The 21,629-nt window shown below is 50.3% G+C and overlaps 1 protein-coding gene across 1 annotated transcript; it reads right to left on the bottom strand.

Moving 5' to 3' along the window:
• Positions 1–10,794: 10,794 nt before the first annotated feature.
• On the bottom strand, positions 10,795–19,893 carry LOC135227592 (thyroglobulin-like). Its single transcript, XM_064267674.1, has 8 exons — positions 19,888–19,893; positions 18,419–18,596; positions 18,017–18,094; positions 17,332–17,444; positions 14,743–14,845; positions 13,037–13,237; positions 12,543–12,755; positions 10,795–11,024 (listed from the first exon to the last, which is right to left on the bottom strand). The coding sequence occupies exons 1-8, from the start codon at positions 19,891–19,893 to the stop codon at positions 10,795–10,797; spliced, it is 1,122 nt and encodes a 373-aa protein (XP_064123744.1).
• Positions 19,894–21,629: the final 1,736 nt, after the last annotated feature.

Below are 21,629 nucleotides of genomic sequence, written 5' to 3'. Positions count from 1 at the left end.
GAACCTAAATGGCTCACTCTGTTCAAACATGGCACCTTCCTATGTAGGGAATTTCAATAATTCAGCAACATCTCATTTGACTCCCATAACCTCTCTCCCTATCAGTCATTAATAACACTGCTCAGGCCAGGGACCAGGGTGGGCGAGTGATGACCTGGAGACTGGGAGCCTCCTCATATTTTGTGCTCTGGGGGCCTCACTTGCCTCCTCCTAGCTCGTCTCCACGGTATTCATTACTTCTCCCCCATTAGTCTGCCAATTCTCAGTGCTTCCTGACCTTCTGATTCTAACACTCTGACTCATAGTGACCCCATAGGACAGACTAGAACTGCCCCATAGAGTTTCCAAGGAGCGCCTGGCGGATTTGAACTGCTGGCCTCTTGCTTAGCAGCCGTAGCACCTAACCACTACTCCACCAGGGTTTCCTCTAACACTCCCAACCCCTCCTAATTCGCCTTCTCTGATATGATACAGGGAGGCCCTGGGTGGCGCAAATGCTTAACACATTCAGCTGCTAATTGAAAGGTTGGAGGTTCCGGGTTACCCACAAATGCCTCACAAGAAAGCCCTGGCGATCTGCTTCCGAACCATCAGCTACTGAAAGCCCTGGGGGGCTCGGCTCTGCTCTGGAGCACACGGGACGGTCGTGGGTCAGAGCCGGCTCGGTGTCAAGCGGCCTGGGAAACCAGAAACCAACCTTAAGGGATGTACAGCTCATAAAGCTTCTAATTTGGGTGTCTAAGGGGCTCTGTTTGAGGAAAGTGGGTGAAGCTGGCCACACTGATTCTGATGGCTCAGAAAAGGGTTAAGGGAAGGAGGCTATTTCTCTTTCTTTCCTGGTTCAGTGTTGTGTTCCCAAGAACTTGCCAAATAACTTCCAGAAGAAGTCAGTCGTTACCCAGTGAAGGTGGGAGCTAAAATCTTGCCTGCTCTTGGGAGTGCCTACTGTGTGCCTGGCACTCTGCTATGTACCCACTGTACATGAACACAACACTTCTATGAGTTAATATTTTATCCCCATTTCACAGAAGGGAAAGCTGAGCATCAGGACATTCATGCATGACTTCCTGGCATGCTTTTCTGCAAAGGGCAGTGGGGAAGTAAAATTATAGAATAGGCCAAGCACAGTGCTGGGAGTCTTAATGTGTTATCTCAATCCAATGAGAAAGGTATCATCCCCCTTCTCCCCGTTTTAACTTGAAGGAAACACAGGTTCAAGGTCAAGGTAACACAGGCTGTGAGGTGATAGAAGTGGGATTTGAAGCCCATTCCCTCCGAACCAAAATCCTTGCCCAACCCACCATTCCAAGCCACCTTCCCTTAGCAAAGAAGGAAGCACCAGTGTGTGGAGCGTCTGGGGATGGAGCCAAATTTGGTGTAGCAACTATTGTACTTGGCATTTCTGAGTAAATCAGAAACTCAAGCCACATCTTGGAAACTGAACAGTGTGTTTTCCGGTCTACCCCAAGCAATTAATATCCTCCCTCAGAGAGTGAGGTTTCGTTACTTCTATGAGTCAGCCTGTTGACAGTCGTCTCCAGCATTTCAACCCCAAAACTATGATCACATATTAAAGTAAGTGGTCTTGAAAGTCACTGCTAAAGGACAACCAAAACTTTTCAGCTGACCTGAGCTGCCCTGCCTCCAAAACCCAGGCTGCCCATGAAAAAGCAGAAATAAGAGAGCAGGGAGCCAGCTTTTGTGCAAACCCCATCAATGTCAGGCCCCTTCCTTGTGCTCAAGGAACGTGCATTCTCTTTCCACCCACCACTTCTCCTCGTCTCTGACGTCAAGAGTCTTTCCCCTCAAAAAAACACTTTCATAACTCAGAACGAGACCATGGCTCAGTTATCATCATCCTTCCCTCAGCTAGTGGATCCTCCCAAAGACAGCTGAGGCCACTGCAGTAGCCACGCGTTCACCCTTCAATAAAATCACTCCATCAAAATCATCGGAAAACCCTTTGGCCTCACTTTCCTCCTTTGTAAAATGGAACAATTTGGTCTAGATGAGTTGGAGCATTTCACAAAGCTTTAGGTTATGCTACCCTCCTGCCAACCCTCCCCCACATTCCCCCCAAACAGGGACAGGTAGGTTTCTTCTGAAGAAAAATATCAGTGAGTAAACATGTTCTTTCTCCTTTAGCTGCACTCCACCCCACACCTGGCCCTGTCACTTGCCAACTTAAAATTCTTTCATGGTCCCCCTCACCAGTCCAAGTTCCTTGCCCCAGGCCTCTATTAACTTATCTTCCCCCAATTAGACTGTGAGCTCCTTGAAAGTAGGGATTATGTATTTTTCTTTCTTGAGCATGTAACATGGTGTTTGGCACATCTTTTGAAACCTTGGATGGATAGATAGAAAGACAGATGGGGTGGTTGGGTAAATGAATAAATGGATGGATGGATGGATGGATGGATGGATGGATGGATGGATGGATGGATGGATGGATGGATGGATGGATGGATGATAAAAGGAAGGGGGGAAGGGAGGGAGGAAGGAAGGAAGGAAACAAGATATAATATATTACCTTGGGGAAAAAAAATCCACAGGGAACCAGCTCTGTTATAAGAAATTATAGTGAATAAGTGAATGGTAACATAGTCCAGAAGGGAAAATGGAAAATTCAGACAATTTCTATGGGATTCTACCAAATGGGCTAATCTACTAGGAAGGCTGCCAGAAGATAGCTTCAAGAGAAAGCCATATGGGTGGCCTAGAGACCGGAGAGTGAATGTAACTGATGCCACCCGAGCCACAAACAAAGCCCCCATTGCCCTGCAGTGTTCAGCTCCTTTACCATCAGGAGTCAAGTGGGACGGACATTCCCACTGTCCCCCTGGGTCAGCCCTCCACAGTGGCCATCCAGATGAGCCCCCCTGAGAGACTCAGCTACATCTCCACAGGACAATGCTCTGCTTTTCATCTCACAGCTGTGTTTCCGATGTGACTACATTTTAGAAGGAAAAAGAGCCAAGAAGCACAGATTCAAAAACCCAAGGGCATGGCTTCACCGAGGATCCCTTTATTGAAAAGGGAGATGCTTGATGTAGAGAGCAGAACAAAGAATTTGGAATTGGACAGACCTGAGTTTATATCTCAGCACTCCATCAACAACAAAGCCTTCCAGCCAGTGTCTGTTAGGTGCCTGGTGTGCTGGACACTGATTATCTCATGTTTTCCTCACAACCACCCCATGAAATAGGTAGTATTATTCCTGGTTTTTTTTTTCTTTTCTTTTTTTTGATCATGCCTAATGAGGATAAGTAACTTTCCCAAGATCCCACAACTAGAAAGTGTTGGAGCCAGAATTCAAACCCAGGTCCTCCTGGCTTCAAAGAGTAGTTCCTAACACTATTAACTGCAACCTTAGTTTCTTCTTGCATAATACATGATTAATACCTGAACATACCAGATATTTTTTTTGGTTGGGTATACCAGATATTATCATTGATACTAGGGGAAATCCAAGTCTTCAGTGATGACTTTTGGGAATTCCATTCTGGACCTTTCTAAACATTTGGAGTAAGTGAGTAGTATTGAATGGTGTGATTTGCATTCTCTGTGAGTCAATAAGGAACTGTAGGAATTGAAAAACAGAAAGTAGATTTATCTAGAGCAGGGGCTGGTGAACTACAGCCTGTGGGCCAAATTCAGCCTATCTTCTGTTTTGGTGAATACAATTTTATTGGAACACAGTCATGGGTTTCTCCCTAGAATGGCTGAGTTCAGTCACTCAGACAGAGAATCATAAAGCCTAAAACATTTGTCATGTGGTCTTTTACAGAAAAAGTGTCAGACTGCCTACATCAGCCCTACCTGAGGTGGCGATGAAAGCAGGTCCCTGACTCCCACTGCCCACCCGCTCCCCCGCACACACACCTACTGATGCAGTCTTTGGCAGTGAAGTAAGGACTTTTTGCACTAAGGGCTGAGAAGACTGCTGTAGGTGCTCTGAACACCTCCATCTCTTGATCCTATTTCACCCGTCCACTCCTGTCCCTGACACTTGTCCTCTTTGTTCGGACAGCTCTGGTGAGGTTGAAAGATCCTGTCTTCTGGTCCCACAGAGCCTGGGGTTACTGGCCCGCTGAAAATTGGTTAGGTGAACTTGAGTCCCTGTTACGAGTCAGCCCTGCTGTGGGCACTAGAGATGTGTCTTATCATTTAATCTGAGCCTTAAGCTCTATATGTAAATTGAGTAAAACTTCCAGCTGCCAAGAGCTGTTCTGAGAGTTAAATCAAGTATTTGTGAAGATGCATCATAGACTGCAAAGTCCTCTCTAAACATTACGGGGAAGCAGTTTTGTCTCTGTTGTCTGTGTTGACATTTAGCCGCATCTTAGGTCCAACTGAAGTTCAGAGCTGGACATGGATTTCAGAAAGGAAAGCCCATCCAGCTTTTGTGTTGTGACCAATTGTAAACAAGGAGAAGCAAATGACCGAGATGCATCTTCTCTTTCTTCAGCTCAAGAAAATGCCTCTCCATCTCACTCCACATGGGAGGAAGGCTCCTCAATAAGAGATCCTCTAAGCTTCTGTGACAGATAGACTAATCCATTGCCGTTGAGTCGATTCTGACTCACAGTGATCCTGTAGGACAGGGTAGAGCTGCCCCAGAAGCTTACCAAGGCTGTAATCTTTATGAAAGCTGACTGCCACATCTTCTCCCGCAGAGCAGCTGGTGGGTTCAAGGTACTGACCTTTCAGTTAGCAGCCGAGTGCTTAACCACTACACTACCAGGGGCATGGATAGACAGAATAGTGACTCCCTAAAGATGTTCGCATTCTAATCCCTGGAACCTGTGACTATGTTAGGTTACATGACAAAAAAGAATTAAGGTTGCAGATGGAAATAAGGCTGCTAATCAGCTGATTTTAAATAGAGAGATTAGCCTGGATTATCCAGTGTATCCATTGTAATCACAAAGGTCCTCAAAAGTGGAAAAATGAGGCAGAAAAGAGAGGCAGAGGGAGGTATGACTACAGAAGAACAGTCAAAGAGAAGAATTCTTGCTGGCATTCAAGATGGAAAAGGGGCCACAAGCCAAGGAATGTGGGCAGCCTCTAAAAACTGAAAATGGCAAGGAAATAAATTCTCCCTAAATCTTCCAGAAGGGAACGCAGCCCTACCAACACCTTGATTTGACCCCAATGAGACATGAGTCAGACGTCTGACCTACAGAACTGTAAGAGAATATGTTTGCATTGTTTTAAGCCACTAAATTGGTGGTAATTTATTACAGCATCGGTAGGGAAATAATACAGCTTCCATTCAAGAGATTTATCGTTTCATCCCAGTGAAAATGAACTCTGAAGCTACTCATGTGTAAGGTCAAAAACAACCATAGGGAACCTCCACTAGGAATCACTTCTCCAGAGTCATAAATCCACGGCTGAAAAGCAGCCATTAAGGGGTTACGGTGAGTAACATATTGCTGTAAACAGATGAGAAATGCCCATGAGAACACAGGGTGGACCTCAGACTTTGGCACAAGGACAATGCATCACAGGCCACAGGGTCCAAGCTTGTCAAGAGCTAACAGAAAGGATGGCTTCCAACATCGGGGCTCTTCTTCTGTCCTGCCATCTGTCCCATACTTTCACCTTCTACCTGATGAGTGACGACTACGTTCACACAGACTGGATCATTGAAAAGCTTTCATTGAATAAATAAATGGATGATTCTCAAATAAATGAATGATTCTGTTGAGTCCAAGTGGCTCAATAACTGTAGTCCAGGAAGTAGGTGTTAGTCTGGAAGCTCTGCTGCAACCTCTCCACCATGGGTGACCCTGCTGGTATTTGAAATGCCAGTGGCATAGCTTCCAGCATCGCAGCAACATGCAAACCACCACAGCGCCACAAACTAATAGGTGGATGATGGTTTCAGTAGAGCTTCCAGACTAAGATAGATGAAGACAAGAGGCCTGGAGATCTACTTCCAAAAATTAGCCATTGAAAACCCTGTAGATGACAACAGAATATTGTCCAATACAGTGCTAGAAGATGAGCCCCCTAGGTTTCGAGGCACTGAAATACACAGTGGCCACAACAATGCACTTAAACATGCCAATGATCATGAAGATGGCATAGGACCAGGCAATGTTTTGTTCTGTTACATATAAGGTCGCCATGAGTCAGAAGGCAGAGCCAGCTTGATGGCAACAAACAACAATAACAACAACAGGAAGTGAAAGTGGACCTACCGCATCCCAGTGAATCCTGACTGGTTTTGCTGGTGGCTGAGGCTCTGGAGAATCCTTCCAAGCACCCAAACCGTGCCCTGGGAGAGGTGCCAAAGCGGTCCCCTTGGAGGAAACGAATGGAGGTGTCTGCTGGGAATGTCTTAGAATCCAGATGAAGCTGGAACTCGCCACTTCGGATCAGATCTGCAAAGCGCCCAACGAGATCCTTGCCCACTAAGGCCACCTCTGTAAGACACAGGATGAGGCAGGAGGGTCACCTCGTTGTTCTCTGTGAGACCCAGAGAGGATCAAAGGGGCAGAGCCACCCAGAATCCATGCTGAAGGCAGACTTAGGCAACATCTGGGACAAGCATCTGGTGTCCCATTCTACAAAGGGAGAAACTGAGGCCCAGAGAAGAGGATTGGCTGGCTCAAGGTCACACAGGAGAGAGAAGCACAACTAAGATGCAAACCTAGGTCCCCCCGCTCAAGTCATTTCTTGTGGCCTCACATGACCCACATTGGTATAGGATACCATGCCTTCAGTCACTATTGAATAAAGGTGCATTATTTAGATACAGAAGCCTTGGTGGCACAGTGGTTAAGAGCTCATCTGCTACCCAAGAGGACAACAGTTTGAATCCACCAGCCACTCCTTGGAAACCCTATTTAGCAGTTCTACTCTGTCCTTGCTATGAGTCAAAACCAACTCCACGGCAATGGGTTTGGTTTTGGTATCCAGGTGCACATGTGTCCCAACCTTTGGTGAGCCATGTCTCTAAGTCCTAAGTTCCCCATCTGCAACACGGGCCTGGGGATGCCTCTCTTGCAGACATTGAGCATCATAAGAGATAGAGTAGGTGAAGGTGCTACTCAAAGGGAGGTCAGGGGCTCCAGGAGGCAATGTGGCGTTCCACCTCAGTGTTTAACTCAGCAATGAGAACACCTCCAGCTGTCGAGCTACACACCTTTCCTAGGAAGGAAGTACATGAGCACCGCATCAGAAACTGGGGACGATCCCCACACACAGCAAACATCCATGCTACCACAGACTGCCAAGAGCCAGCCTGTGGCCTCAAACCACAGTCATCACTGCACAATTGAAGCCAGGAAGAAACTTCTACTACTGAAGTTTCCAACATACCCCAGTCATCCAGGTTCTCTGTGGAGGAAGATGGAAGGGGATCCCTAATTCTTAACGCTGGGAAGGGGGTAACTCTTCACAGACTAGAGCTGGGCAATGACAGAGAGGTAGTCAGTCTCCTGGGTTATACTCTGGCAACATTTCTCAAAAATTCCCCCTCAGAGAAAGAGGGAAGGCTTCAACCAGTCTTGGCCATGGGGAAGTTGGTCATCAGATGATAGAAAGTAGAGTTGACCCCCACCCCTGCCAGAAAGCTCAGAGCTAAATACAGTGCAAGCTCATGTTATTTATCCCCAAATCCACTCTGCCCCTTCTTCGTAGCTCTTCCTACCCTTGACCCATCTGTACCATAATTTCCCTGTTTTAAATAGCGTAAATGTTCTGAGATGTTTACGGTTAGAAGTTGGTGGGACATAAATTATAAACCAGTGTGGCCTCACCCACCTCACACTATTCTCTCCTACGTGACACTCTGTGTGCCCAGAAAATCAAGAGAAGAACTAAAAAGTGTCAGCAAAAGCATCATCAGGCTCTTTGTTGCAGATAACATGATTTCTCTCTATTAAGCTATTGACAAGAGCCTATTAACCTTTATATAAGTTTTAGGACTTTGCTCCTTTCATGTGCTGCGACAATAACTCTCTCACTGGATCCCCATAGGAAGGCTCAAGGGGCTTCATTACCTCCATTTGAGGAGATGAGGAAAGTGGGGCTCAGAGGGGTTGTATAACTTCTTCAAGGCAGCAGAGCAGGAAAACATACCAATGTCACGCAAGTCAGGAAGGGAGGCCGCTGGGATGTCCTCAAGCCGAGATGTCCACGTCACATTCACTCCTAAACGCTCTGTGGTCAGACACTCAATCTGCACCGTGGAGTCATCGCAGACAGGAATGGAAACTGGGATCCCAAAAGTCTTCACCTACAGCAAGACAAAGGTTTTCAGTTCAAGAGCACAGAGTAGGAAGCCAGCTTTGGTAGAGCCCACACCAGGTGTTAGAACTTGACTTGTGTTACTTTGTCTAATTTTCTTGTCAACCCTACATCAGGAGATGAGGCATTTTTAATGCTTTTTTCCCCATCTGTAAAAAACAAGGCTCAGGGAAGTCAAACAACTTGCCCTAGTCACACAGCTTATAAAGGTACAAGTGGAGTAAGGGCCTAGCTCCATGAATTGAAAGCTCAAACATCCCTAATTAACGTCACCATATGTCATTGGTGAGACAGCTGCAGGTGACTCTGCTAACGTGCTCACAATACACATTTCCAGTGGGACACAAACCCTCCTGTCCCAAAACTCCTGTGGCCTCCACCAGCTCTTCCATTTTGGCTACACATCCTGCTCTTTCCTCCCAGCCTGAGCATAGCTGCTGTCATCTGCACTGAATGTCTGTGAATGGATGGACTGCAAGCTCCTGAAGGGCACAGTGGGTGTCGGACATTTGTGAAGCCCAGTGAGCCCAAAGCAGTGCCTGGTACAGGCCCAGGCTTCAAGAGCACTTCACATTGTTCTCTTCACACCATTCTCTTTCAAAGATCACCATCCCATATACTAAGCCACAGACCTCTGAGGAGAAGTTTGTTTATATAAGCCTGGATGTCTAGAGGAAGAGTGAAAGCTCTGGACTGTTGAGGGGAAGATTCTGTGAGGGGAAGGGACCAAGCCACAAGCAAGGGTCGATTTGGCACAAGAGACTTCAGCCAACTTCTTGGAGGTCAGGACAGGGGCCTCTGAAGTCATCCACCTCAGAAAACAGATCCTGGGGTCAGGATGTCATTCAACACACTACAGACGCTCACCAAGCCCACACTCGACTTGCCACACTTGGCTCTCAGCCCCAGGAAAAGGTCAGTCGTCGGAGGTGGTATTTATATAGTTGTTAGTGAGAACCTGGTATGTGTCAGGCACTTTGTATTATTAGATGGCAATATGGCATAATTTTTTAATATTTTCCACTAGTCAGGTCCTGTGTGAAGTGCTTTAAATATATTAGCTAATTTAATCTCCAAAACAAAGCTATGGAGTCAGTACTACCAATATCCTGTATTACAGATGGGGGATTACCTCAGAGAGGCTGAGGAGCTTTGCCCAAGATCACACAGCCAATAAAGGTGGAGCCACTGACTCCAGAGCCTATGATTTACCCACTCAGCAGAATATGAAGGGCAAAGGCTTTGGACCTACACAGCCTCTCATTTAACCCAAGTCCTCAACGTTGGTGTTGCTATCCCCATTTCAGAGATGATTAATGCGAGGCTCGGTGAGATTGGTAAAGGCCCTGGTCACACTGGTAGGAAGTGGTGGAGCCAGGGTTTGAACCCAGGTCCATCTGACTCGAAAGTCTGTGTGTCTCCTACTTCCAAAGAACAAGACCTGCCCCTGGTCTTAAAAGCTCTCTGTCGCACAGTCACACCCTGACACCTGGAAGCTCCCCACGTTAGGGTCCTGTCCAGGCTTCCCCTTGACCTCATCTCAATCTTCAGCGTGGTCCTTAGCTTTAAGATCCCCAGTATTCTGGAACATTCCCCTCCTCACTGTGTAGGGTTTAATTCCTCTATCACAGTGAGTGGCAGCCCCAGGCATTCACCCCAGGTCAAAAACGTTAGTTACCTTGAGCCCTCCCTTTCCCTCGGGACACATTAATGACTGCCCAATCTTGTGGGCTCTGACTTCCCATTGTCCTGAATCCTTCAGCTTCTCACATTCTGCACTACCGCCACTGAACCCAAGCCACTCTCACTTCAGCCGAGACCACTTCAAGGATCCAGGCTTTCATCCTTGGTCCCCTAAAAGTCCATTTTCCACACAGAAGCCAGAATGAACTTTAAAATCTCCATCACATCATGCCACTCTCTCCAACAAGGCAACAGGCGTGCCCTTCCCCCACTGTCCCTCTTCACTGCACCCCACCCCCACAGCGTCCTAGATTTTATGGATCCACCTAGCATGTTCCCATTGAAGGAGCCCTGACCTTCTTATTTCTTCTGCAGGGATCTCTTTTCCCCAGATATCCATGACGTCCTCACCTCACCTCACACAGGCCCCTCAAATGCCACCCCCTCAGCCAGGCCTTTACTGACGGAGGGAGGGCAGTGCTGCGCAGTGATCACAACCTGTTCTCAGGCCAGTCCCTGTCTCTACCATTTCCTAGTTGGGGACTCTGGGCCAGTTACTTCAATTCTCAACTCTTCATCCTCCTCATTTACAAAATGGCAGTAATAATTGGGTTCCTATGAGGACTGTATCAGCTAATCTCTGCAAGGGGAGACTCAGTGCCTGGCATGTAACATTTGCTCAGGCCACAGCTGGCATCGTTATAGAGAAGGAAAGGCGGAGGATGGGGTGGGCGAGAATTTCACCTCCGTTACTAAGTATTGAGCCTTGGCCAAATGGCTTTCCCACTTGGGGCCTCAGTTTCCCTGTTGGTAAAAAAAAAAAAAAAAGGGTTCGGACCATAGATCCATTTAAGCCATGAGGTTCTCTGGCACTGTGGTGCTGACCTCCACCCACACCCTCATGCGGGGAAGGCAGGGGCACACCTGGATCTGACAGAAGCCTCGGGCCATCAGCTCGTCCAACACAAAGACCTGAAAGGCCTGCAGCAGGCCGGCGTAGTCAGCACTGCACATCTTGCCCGGCGGGAGCAGGAGCTGGAAATGTGCTCCGATCTGGACAGTCTGCCACGGCTGGAGCCCTGCAGGCAAGTACCAGAGGTCAGCAGGCAGAGGCTGAGGCCAGTGGGGATCTTTTCTTTTCTTTGTTTGATTTTTCTGCTGCACATATATCCCGTCCTCATTTCTCTGTATCGCTACCGTTGTGCGCTGTCTCCCTCAGAGTCTGAATACTTCCTAGCATGACAGCTGGCCTCTGAAATTAGTGTGCTCACACCAAACTCAGCCCTGCCTCGGCCTCTAAACCGGGGGTGCCTTGCATTTTGGGGGGACCCGAGCAACACCTTGCTTGGAAAATCTTCCAAAAGCATTTCTCCTCAGAGAAAACATACACACAAAAGGTTGCACACAAACAGGACCACTACACACGGTTTTGCAGGTTAGGAGTAGACACCATAGTCTATGTGAATGGCATCCCCTGCGGTTGTCCAGTGCACAACCTGCACAACCACACACAGTAGCCCTGTATTCAATTATGGGAGCTCAACAGCCACGCCTCCTTTCCCCAAATTCCCTTGCTGCAGATCCAGTTGTGGCCCTTCTGGTCTTGATTGCAACTTAGGCCGCCCGGGCATAGCTAAGTGTACAGGCCATCTGTATGTCCAAATCATATTTGAACTTTTTTCTAGGTTGGGGTCCTCTTATCCAAGAAAGCTTTGCAACAAATCCTGTCCTTTGACACTCTGCCAGCCAGCCAGAGCCCTGTGACAGCCCCAAAATCTAGGTCTCTTTCCCAGTTGCCCTTCCCACTGCAGTGGTGAGCCCAGTGCTAGGCCCCAGCTGTCCAGCCTGCCCTGTTTGGTTGAGTGCCCACAGCCATGCTTTGCCAGGGCAGATGCGGCTGGGGCAGACACGGCCAGGGAAGACAGGGCCGGGGCAGACAGGGCCGGGGCAGACACGACTGGGGAAGATAGTGCCAGGGCAGATACGGCCGGAGCAGACAGAGCCAGGGCAGACAGGGCCTGGGCAGACATGGCTGGGGCAGACACGGCCGGGGCAGGGTCGCTGTGAGCACAGGAGAAAGCAACTCTGCAGCAAGCACTTTAAGCAGGGTGATACTGAAACAGGGAACAGGCGACAGCGGCCAGAACCAAGCCTGTGCCTGGAATGGAGCCTGGGGCCCCTGCTCTACTAGACACTGACCACGGAGGTCCAGATGGACACGGGAGAGAAACTGCTGTGTGTCACAGGGCCACCCTCAGAGGCCAGACAAACAGCTCTGAGCAGGTCAACACTGCAGTAGCCAGTATGACTCTCGGAGCTACTACCTGCTGAATGGTCATCCTGAGTCTAAGGCACCCCAGGACAGCTCAGAATTCTCCCAAGGAGCAGGTGGCTCCAGAGAAGCCACAAGGGAAGCCTCACCCCAGGGGCCTGTGGAACACATCTGCTCCTTCTAGAAGATGTGCCACCAGGCTCTCTCTCTGCTCTTCGTGCACATGGCTTACTGTGCAAATGCTACGTTTGGCTCGGATAAACGGTCCCCGGCCCTCTGGCCTGAGAGAGCTGGAGGCGGGGAAGCCAGCTCCAAGGCCGCTTACTCTGGCAGGCTCGGGGCTGGGGTGGCTCTGCCTCCCAGCTTCGGTTCTCCACACGGCACACCAGGGGCCTCTGTGGGAAGGCACTCCAGTAGCCCTGGCGGCACCTCAGCAGGCACAGCTGGACAGTGGCGGCTCCCTGGCCCGAGACCTCTTCACACAGGACAGCTCCACCAACAACACTCTCCATGCTGAACGGGAGTGGGCACTGTGGGCCTGGGAGAAGGAAAGAGGGGCAGCTGTGGCGTCTGCCTGGCACTTGAGAGGGCTGAGGGCTCCCTCCCTGCCGCTTCCCCTCTCTGAGGCCCACCTCTCAGCTCCCTGCACCCCTGCTCCTGTTTGCTCTTCAGGCTCTGGCCTGGCCTCCTGTGCACCCTCTGGCCTCCCCTGACACAGCCCGTCCTCTCACTTTCAACAGATGGCAGCTTGGGTAGAGGCCCAGATATGCAGGCCCTACAGCCCAGCGAGCCCCTCAGGGAGGCGGGTCCCCGACTTACTTTCACAGGCGGGCTGGTTCCCGGCCACACGTGTCCCAGGCACCTCCTCTCCACTGCCCAGGACACACCAGCAGCTGTCCCTGGCTGGGTCACACTGCACTGGGGAGAAGTGCCCATCTCCTGTCCCACAGGCCGGGATGTAGCCTGTGCCAGCTCTCCTCGAGAGGACTCTGCTCCTGAGCGCCTCGCAGAGGCTTGGGCCTGAGCACAGGACAGGCCAGACGGGTAGCTAAGGGCACCCACCTCTGTGTAGGCTTCCTTCGCCCACACAGTTGTCCCAGCCCCTGCCGCCACGCACTGCCACAATGCCACCCACCTCCATAGCCTCCATCCACCTCCATCCACGACCACCGGCCTGCAGGGCCCTCCAGGGGTCTGGGGCTGCCCCCCGCACCTAGATGTTGGATTGCTAGTCTCCGTACCCTCCCCCTTACCCATCCTCACGGAGCTTAGAGTCCTAAAGGCAACGTTAACAAGAAAGTGGGCAATTAGAGCTCAGGATGACAAGGAGCCCTGGTGGTGCAGTGATTATAGTACTTGGTTGCTAACTGAAAGGTGAGAGGTTGGCAGTTCAAACCCACCAGCTGCTCTGAGGGAGAAAGATGTGGCAGTCTGCTTCTATAAAGATTACAGCTTTGGAAACCCTACCAGGGATCTCTACTCTGTCTTCTAGGGTCACTATGAATCGGAATTGACTGGGCTTGGCTTTTGTTGAGTTTTGGTGATGAGGGCAACTGGAGAAGATGCTCAGGGTGCTTTAGGAGCCATGGAAAGTGCTGACTGCAGCTACAGGGAGAGAGGCCAGCAGAGGGTTTCTGGGGGACCAAGTTTGGTCTGAGTAAGGGTCAGCCTGGTGAGGGAAGGGAAAGGGGGCATTACAGACAGCAGACCAGGACCGCAAAGGCTCAGGGGGAAGACGGTCCGCATGCAAAATATCCTGGCTAGTTTATGACAGGAGCCCTGGTGGCACAGTGGTTAAGCACTCAGCTGCTAACCAAAAGGTCAGCAGTTTGAGCCCACCAGCTGCTCCATGGAAGAAAGATGTGGCAGTCTGCTTCCTTAAAGATGACGGCCTTGGAAACCCTATGGGACAGTTCTACTCTGTCCTCTAGGGTCACTATGAGTTGGAATCGACTCGATGGCAACAGGTACAGAGTTATGACAGGAGGACTCTGAATGTGAGGGACAGAGATGAAAAGACCTAGAGATACCCAGGCGTCAGGTGTGCAGTGCCCAGAGCCATGCCAAGGGCTTGAACTTGACCCTAATGAGAAGTGAGCAGCAATGTTTTTTTTGCAGAAAAGGGACCTCAGCACATTTGCATTTTCTGCACCTCCTTGGCTGCTCATGGAAAAGAAACTGCAGGGACCAGGCTGGAAGCAGAGGGGCTAGGTGGGAGCCTGCTGTGCCTTGGGTGCTGTGTAGCCCTGGAAAGCACCACTGCCCACTTCAATGGGGACCACTGCTGGGCTGCACTTTATGGTGACAGAGCTCAGCCCCACCCTCTGCCTCACTGGCTTCTCCTGAGAGCCTATGGAGGCGGGGGAGGGGTGGATATCACCCATATTTTATAGGTGAGAAAACAGGGGCTGGCCAAGTTGCAGGCCAGGTTCTGAGCAGAGCTGGGACATGCAGCCTGCTCGAGGACTCCATGCCCAGTGCTCACTGGAGAGGGGCGGGGGGTGGAGGGGAGCTTGGTGACTCACATTGGGCACTGCTGTCTGTGCCCTGTAGCTTCCTGTCTCCTGATGCTGGGTCCACACACCAGGTGCTGGCCTCTGACACCTGCAGCCGGGCATACTCTCCTGTCTGAGGCAAAACCAAGGTCAAGTCACCACAGGCCAGATTCTCATGAGGCTGGAAGGCAGGGTTGGACAGGTGTCAAGAATGTCCCCTTCAAAAAAACTAGTGGTGGCTTCTCCAAATGGGGAGTGAAAAGGGCCATGGAATGACTGATACGTTGGGGGGGGGTCAGGGTGGGTTGTTCTGTTCGGGCCCCTTTACCTACGTTGTTTGAATTGATGGTTACAACAGTAAGCAGGGCTACAGTTGCCCCACTTTGGGATGGAGGAAGCCGAAGCCCGCCCGGAGAGGGAAAGTGACGGAGCCATATCCTACAGCTGGATGAGCGGCCAGGCCAGGCCCAAACCTGTCTGCACCCAAGCCACCGCTCTCTCTAAACTGGCCCCACCAATTCCCCAAAGACTTTTCCACAAGCAGCCCTAGGAGACCAAGCATCTGTCACAGGGGATACAGACAACCGCCCAAAAGACACCTGCCCCAACCCTGCCATGAGGGGAAACCAAGACCTGGTACCTGCTTCCTGGATGAACCTTGAAAACATGAAGCTGAGTGAAATAAGGAAGTCACAAAAGGACAAATATTGTATGATTCCACCTTTATGAAACAGGCAATGTGTAGAGACCAACGTTCATTGGTGGTTACCAAAGGTGGGGCCCATTGTCATCAAGTTGATTCCGACTCATAGCGACCCGATAGGACAGAGTAGAACTGCCCCATAGAGTTCCCAAGGAGCACCTGGTAGATTTTGGTCAGCAGCCACAACTCTTAACCTCCAGGTCACCAGGGTTTCCGCAGAGGTGGGAGGGAGGGGAAATGGGAGTCTCCGTTCAGGGGGCCCTGAGTTTTTGCTAAGGGCGGTGGGATGACTTGAAAATGGGAAGTGGCAAGGGTTGTACAACACGATGGACATAACCAATGCCCCCGAATTGTTTATGGAAAAATGCTGAACTGGCAAACATTTTGTTATATATATTTTTACCACAATAAAACAATTTTAAGAAAAGGCACCTGCCAAACCCAGTCCTGTCCAGGGCCCCACAGAGCAGGACCCCATCAGTGTCAGCCCCTCTCCTGGCCCGGGCTGGACCAGCTAGGAATGCTGCCCAAGTCACTGCCAGGACTAGCTCAATCCTTGTGCGTGCTCCTCCTAGCAGCGCCTTTGGGGTAGGAAAGGTCCTTCCTCCTAAGCCTGCAACAGAAAACCATCTCCCCTGCAGGCATGCAGCCGTCCGCCCAACTGATTGGTTACTGCTGAGTGTTTCCTTTAAGAAGTGTTTGCCGCTTGTTCATTTGGTAACAAACAATGGCAATAAGGATAGCATCCACATTTACAGACAACACAACCATAAGGCTCTCCCGCCATGCAAGCATGTCCCCTCATTGCATCATTCAACCCACACAGCACCCCTGGGAGTAGGGACCCTACTGTCCCCATTTCCCACAGAGAGGTCCCCAGAGAGCAGTGATGTACCTCTGGCTATACAGCTGGAAAGCTACAGGGGCAAGATTCAAACCCAGGGAGAGATCTGAGGACGTTTTATGGGACAAAATCTTAAAACCGAGAAAACTGAAGCTATCAACTTTTCTTGGAGTCTTGGGCCCAAGACATAGCAGTTAGGGCAGTGGAAGTCTTGGGTGTTGTTCCCTGGCACCCATTAAGGAATAACTAACTCCCCTCACACCAGCCCATGGCAACCGCTAATCAACTTTGTATATGTTTGACTGTTCTAGATATTTCACACAAGTAGGATCACACAACAATGTCCTTTTGGGTCTGACTTCTTCCACTGAACATGATGTTTTCAAGGTTCACCCAAATCATAGCACACAACAGAACTTCATTTCTTTTTATGGCTGAATAATAGATTCCATCTGATTTTCACAAAGCCCCGGGCACTGAGCAGAGCAGGTAGTGGCGTTCCTATCTCTCTATTTTAGGGAGAAGAAACTGCTGCACACACACTCCTATTACTTGACAAGTAAGTGGTTAAGATTCTGGGCACAAACCCTCTTTGAGAGCTTTTATATCAGTGACTCCCCTTAATTATTACAATCATTCAGGGAGCTGGGGAGGCGGGTATTATGATGTCTTCCATTTACACTGAGAAACTGAGACACAATAAACTGAGAGATTTGACCAAGTTGGCACAAGGAAAAACATGGTATCAACTGTGTATGTGCAGATTATTTTTCCCACAGAGATTTTAGGAAAGATTCCTCTTTGGAGTCTCAAAACAATCCCATCACTAGATTGGAAAAAAAAGTGGCCCTGATCTTATGATTAAAAAAATTGGAGCACAGAGAAGGCAAGTTAGTTGCCCGTGGTCACACAGCCAGTGTCTACCACAGCCAGGACAAAATCCAGGCCTAGAATTCTGTGTGAGTTTTTAAACTAAGCCAGTTTTATTGAAAACTAGACAAACCATCTCCAACCAGTGGGGGAAAGTTCTGACTTCTCTCTTCTTGTCCTTTCTGGGCCTTCAGAGACTTACCTGCAGGCAGGTTGGGATGAAGAGGTCTTTTGGAGATGGGTTTCCTTGAGATGCAGCCTGTTTCCAACTAGAAATTAGCCCACTGGCTCGAGATTGCTCACAGGTCGTGGGGCCTATGGAAGAAAGGGAGGCACCCTTACCTGACAGGCGAGGGCGCAGAGGGAATGCCAGCACCCAGGCTGAGCCCGAGGCTCAGTGTGTCTGGGTGAGGACAGTGCCTTTCACAGAGAGCCGAGGCTTAAGGAGAAGAGGCTGAGGCTTAAGGACAAAGACATAGGTGGGACGCGCCAGCGTTGAGGTATCAACTGGGCGGTTGATGACACAGGGCCCAGCCTCAGGAGACAGGCCAGAGCTGGGCACACAGCTGTGAGAAGGTTATTGAAGCTGCAGCAGCGGGAGTGGACAAAATCTCCCATGGAGCAGGAGACAGGGAGGTGTCTGGGTTCGCCCCCCACCCCCAGCTGCTTTTCCCCACCTATGAAACTGGGAGCACAATTAGGAAGCGCCACAATCAGTGGGAGTCTTCCAGGCCTGGGGACTTGGGACAACGTGGTCTGGCTGCAGCCGGGGCTGGTCTGAAGGGCTGGGCCACAGGGCAGCTCACGTTAGGTGGTTAGGTAGTTAGGTGGCAACAGCAGCTCAACCAGCCTAGAGCAGGCAGGAGGGTTCTGGGGGGTCCACTTACATTGGGGGGTCTGTGGGGAGCGGGCGGCCAGCGAGGCAGGGATGTACATTCCCTTTCCGTCCACACACCAGCAGTGTCCTAGAGGAGACACAACTTCAGGAAGCACGTTGGTGACTCACTCCTGGGGTGTCACAAATGACTTTCCTTCCTCCCCTCAGAGCAGGGCCAGCAGGGGCACCCCCACCCCCTGCCAGACACTGTCCACAGTCGCAGGTAAAAGTGCTCGGATGCCCCACTTCTGGCTGGTAGAAGGACACTGTTCAGATGAAGCAAGTGATGGCCTTGGCCTTTGCCACCAGGCACCAGAGTCATGCTCTCTTGCCTCCCCATGGGAGATCTTGGCTCTGAATAAAAAGGAGGGAGAATGACACAGCCTCCCTGGGGCACCCAGCCCACCCTTACCGGTCCTGGCGTAGCACTGCATGGGCGCCCAGCTCCCGAATGCATCACACTGTGGCACGTAGGGGCCATTGCTCAGGAGGGCAGCCGCTCCTACCGAGTCACCCAGGGGAGAGCCTCGTTTCTGATAGAAGGTAAACGCTGGAGCAGGGGAGAGGAGAGCAGAGATGTGAGCACCAGCCTGGACTCATCTGAGCTCCAGGGACAGTCGAGAATGCCCCAGGTACAACACAGGAGGGCTTCTGAGTTCTTAGACAAACACGTCCACCCAAAATGTTAGAGGCTCCTTAAGAGTGGGCCATCCCAGGGCGGGTGCTTAACAGATTTTCCCTTTAAAACAAACATTTAGGCTGAAGATTGAAGGAATCTCTATAGGCTTCTTCCATATCCAACAAAGTGGCTTCAGGTACTTGCAGGAATAGTATAATTGCTACGTACAGTCGAGTCGACTCTGACGCATAGCAACCAATGTGTCAGAGTAGAACTGCCCCATAGGGTTTTATTCTCTGTAACCATTACTGGAGCAGATCGCCAGGTCTTTTTCCCATGGAGCCACTGTGTGGGTTCAAATCTCCAACCTTTCAGTTAGCCACTGAACTCATAACCATTTACACTACTGGGGCTCCTTATAGACTCAGGGACAGATTACCCAGTAAGCAAGGTATGCACAAGCTTAATTGTGCTTGCTTACTCATCTGTAGTGCACAATTTCGCCTGGTTTTCACCACATTTCGCCACACTCATGCCTAGCAGAGATGTCCATTTACTTCCATGCCCCTGCCCCGTTTGCATGAGGCTCCCAGACATTGCCCCGATGCTCTGTTGGCTGAAGGCGCCTGGTGGCCCTCAGTCTCTCCTTGTCCTGCACCCTCAGTCCCTAGAGCCCCTGGGACCCAGAGGTCCACAATGCTGAGCTTCCTCTCCTCTGAATCAGCAGAGATGAGGGATTTTGGAGAAAGGAAGAACCCAGGCCCTGCTCTCCTGACTCTTCCTCTTTCCTCTACAGCCTCAGACATGCAAAATGAGAGCTTGTGGCTAGTTGGGGAACATTTCCTTAGCTCGACTTCTGAAGAAAATGCCATCATGCCACTCAATGATACACCTCTACGGCAGTGACAACTTCCTCTTCCTTCCTCTCAGATGTCCCTCCATCACCAAAGTGGTCACAACTGAAGGGCCATCAATCCCACTTCTCTCTTTCATGATACCAAACCCTGCCCATGAACAAAATTTAGAACAGATGGTTTCTTGCCAAAAGCAGAAGTCCCCAGGTCACTGAAGAACAGGGGAAGGAGGTTCCTGCACATGGGGTGAGAGCAGGGCCAGAGAGAAAGAAAGAGGGGAGGAAGGAAGCAACAAGGATAGTCTAACCCACACTTCCTGGGCTCTACTGTGTCCCACCACTCTCTCAGCTTGTGGTGGCTTGCATGCTGCTGTGACACTAGAATCTATGCCCATGGTATTTCAAATACCAGCATGGTTACCCACGGTAGAGAGGTTTCAGCAGAGCCTCCAGACTAACACAGACTGGGAAGAAAGGCCTGGAGCTCTACTTCTCAAACAGCCAATGGAAACCTTATGGATCACAACAGAACACTATCTGATTTGATTGCTATAGACACGTCATCAGGAAGGATCAGTCACCAGAGGAAGACATCATGTTTGGTGAAGGAGAGGGCCAGCAAGGGCCCGGGAGATTCTCGGTGAGGTGGATTGGCACAATAGCCACAATGATGGACTCGAATACACTGACAATCGTGAGGATGACGCAGGACCGGGCAGCATTTCATTTTGATGTACATAAGGTTGCCATGAGTCAGCATCGACTCTACGGCAGCCATCTGTCCTTTATCTATTCTGTCAGGCACTGTACCAGACAGTGAGGACATAAAGATGAATAAGACATGGTTCTTCGTCCTCCAAAAGAGACATTCAGTGAGGGAGAGAAGCAGAAAACAAATATGGCCCTTGGGAGTTTCTCTCATGGGGACAGGAGAACAAAGAGAATGGAGACTCCACCCAAGCCAGTGCAGACACCCCAGGAATGGGAGAGGCGGGAGCTTGGAGTGGATCCTATTTGATGTGGTACAGAAGTTTTCGGGAGGAGTTGTTTTAGACCAAAGCCAGAGAACTCCAGGCAGGGCATCTGAAGGGCAGTTCAGCAGTGAATGGAAGCTTGGGTATGGCTCAGAGACAGGGGAATCATTTGTCCCTGACAAGTAGGTATAAGGTCAGTGAGTGGGTCCTGGACACTCCCACCAGAGCAGGTGTGGGCAGAGGAGAAAGAGCAGGGTCTGTAAACTGAGACAGACAGAGGCTCTGAGTGGTATGGCCCCAGGCACACAGGACCAGCCCGGTAGAGAAATAGAGCGTCTGAGAGCATGGGCTGGAGGGTGGGGGCCTGAAAACCCGGGGTGGGGGGAGGTTCACATCCAGCCTCCACTAGTTACTAACTGGGTGAACTTGGGCAAGTGACATACCCTAGGCTCAGTTTCCCCATGTGTGAGTAATCCCAGATGGTGACTGAAGCACAGTTCTCATGGAATTGTCGCAAGATCGAACGCCAGGACCTGGTAAACCACTTAGCTCAGCGAGGGCCCGGCCGAGGGTAATTTCCAGGTACTGCTGAGCTACTTCTATGGGCTCAAGAACTGTGGGCTCTCTGAGGTTGTTCCTCTGTCATATGAAGGAGATAATCTCTGCCATTTACAGTTACTCTCCAGATTCAAAGAGACGAGTGTATAAGGTTACCAAAACCCAATAAACACCAGTTCCTGCCCAGTTAATTCCAACTCATAGTGACTCCATATGTATCAGAGTAGAACTGTGCTCCATAGGGTGTTCAATGGCTGGTTTTTTGGAAGTAGATCACCAGGCCTTTCTTCTGAGGCATGTCAGAGTGAACTTGAACCTCCAACTTTTCAGTGAGCACCCAAGTGTGTGCTACCCAGGGGCTCCAAGAGCTCCTGAATCACTGAGGGTTTTTCTTCATCCCCCGTCATGGATGTCCCTGAATCCTTGGAAGCGGAGGGAGGCTTTGAGCCAGGCCATGAGGGTAGATGAGCATTTGGGGCCGGGGTCCCTCAGATCTTAACAAGAAAGTTTGGCTTCACGGTGGGCTGTGGGCATCGTCTACCTGTGATACAAAGGCCAAGCGCTGCCTCCGTGCAGCTTTGCTGGGAGATTTGGGAGACTTGTAGGGAGGTGGGAAACC

Source organism: Loxodonta africana, chromosome 14 (genome assembly GCF_030014295.1).
Source record: "Loxodonta africana isolate mLoxAfr1 chromosome 14, mLoxAfr1.hap2, whole genome shotgun sequence".
NCBI classification, from domain to species: domain Eukaryota; kingdom Metazoa; phylum Chordata; class Mammalia; order Proboscidea; family Elephantidae; genus Loxodonta; species Loxodonta africana.
The sequence above is the reverse complement of the archived record's forward strand: the minus strand, read 5'-3'. Positions and strand labels throughout refer to the sequence as shown.

Excerpts from the sequence above, each read along its gene's own strand:
- LOC135227592 (XM_064267674.1), bottom strand. Across the intron at positions 13,238-14,742 it reads CACAGACAGCAGTGCCCAAT|GCCCAAGCCTCTGCGAGGCG; the intron begins GTGAGTCACCAA and ends TCCTGTGCTCAG. Across the intron at positions 11,025-12,542 it reads CCAGCCCCGAGCCTGCCAGA|GGCTCCAGCCGTGGCAGACT; the intron begins GTAAGCGGCCTT and ends ACTTGCCTGCAG.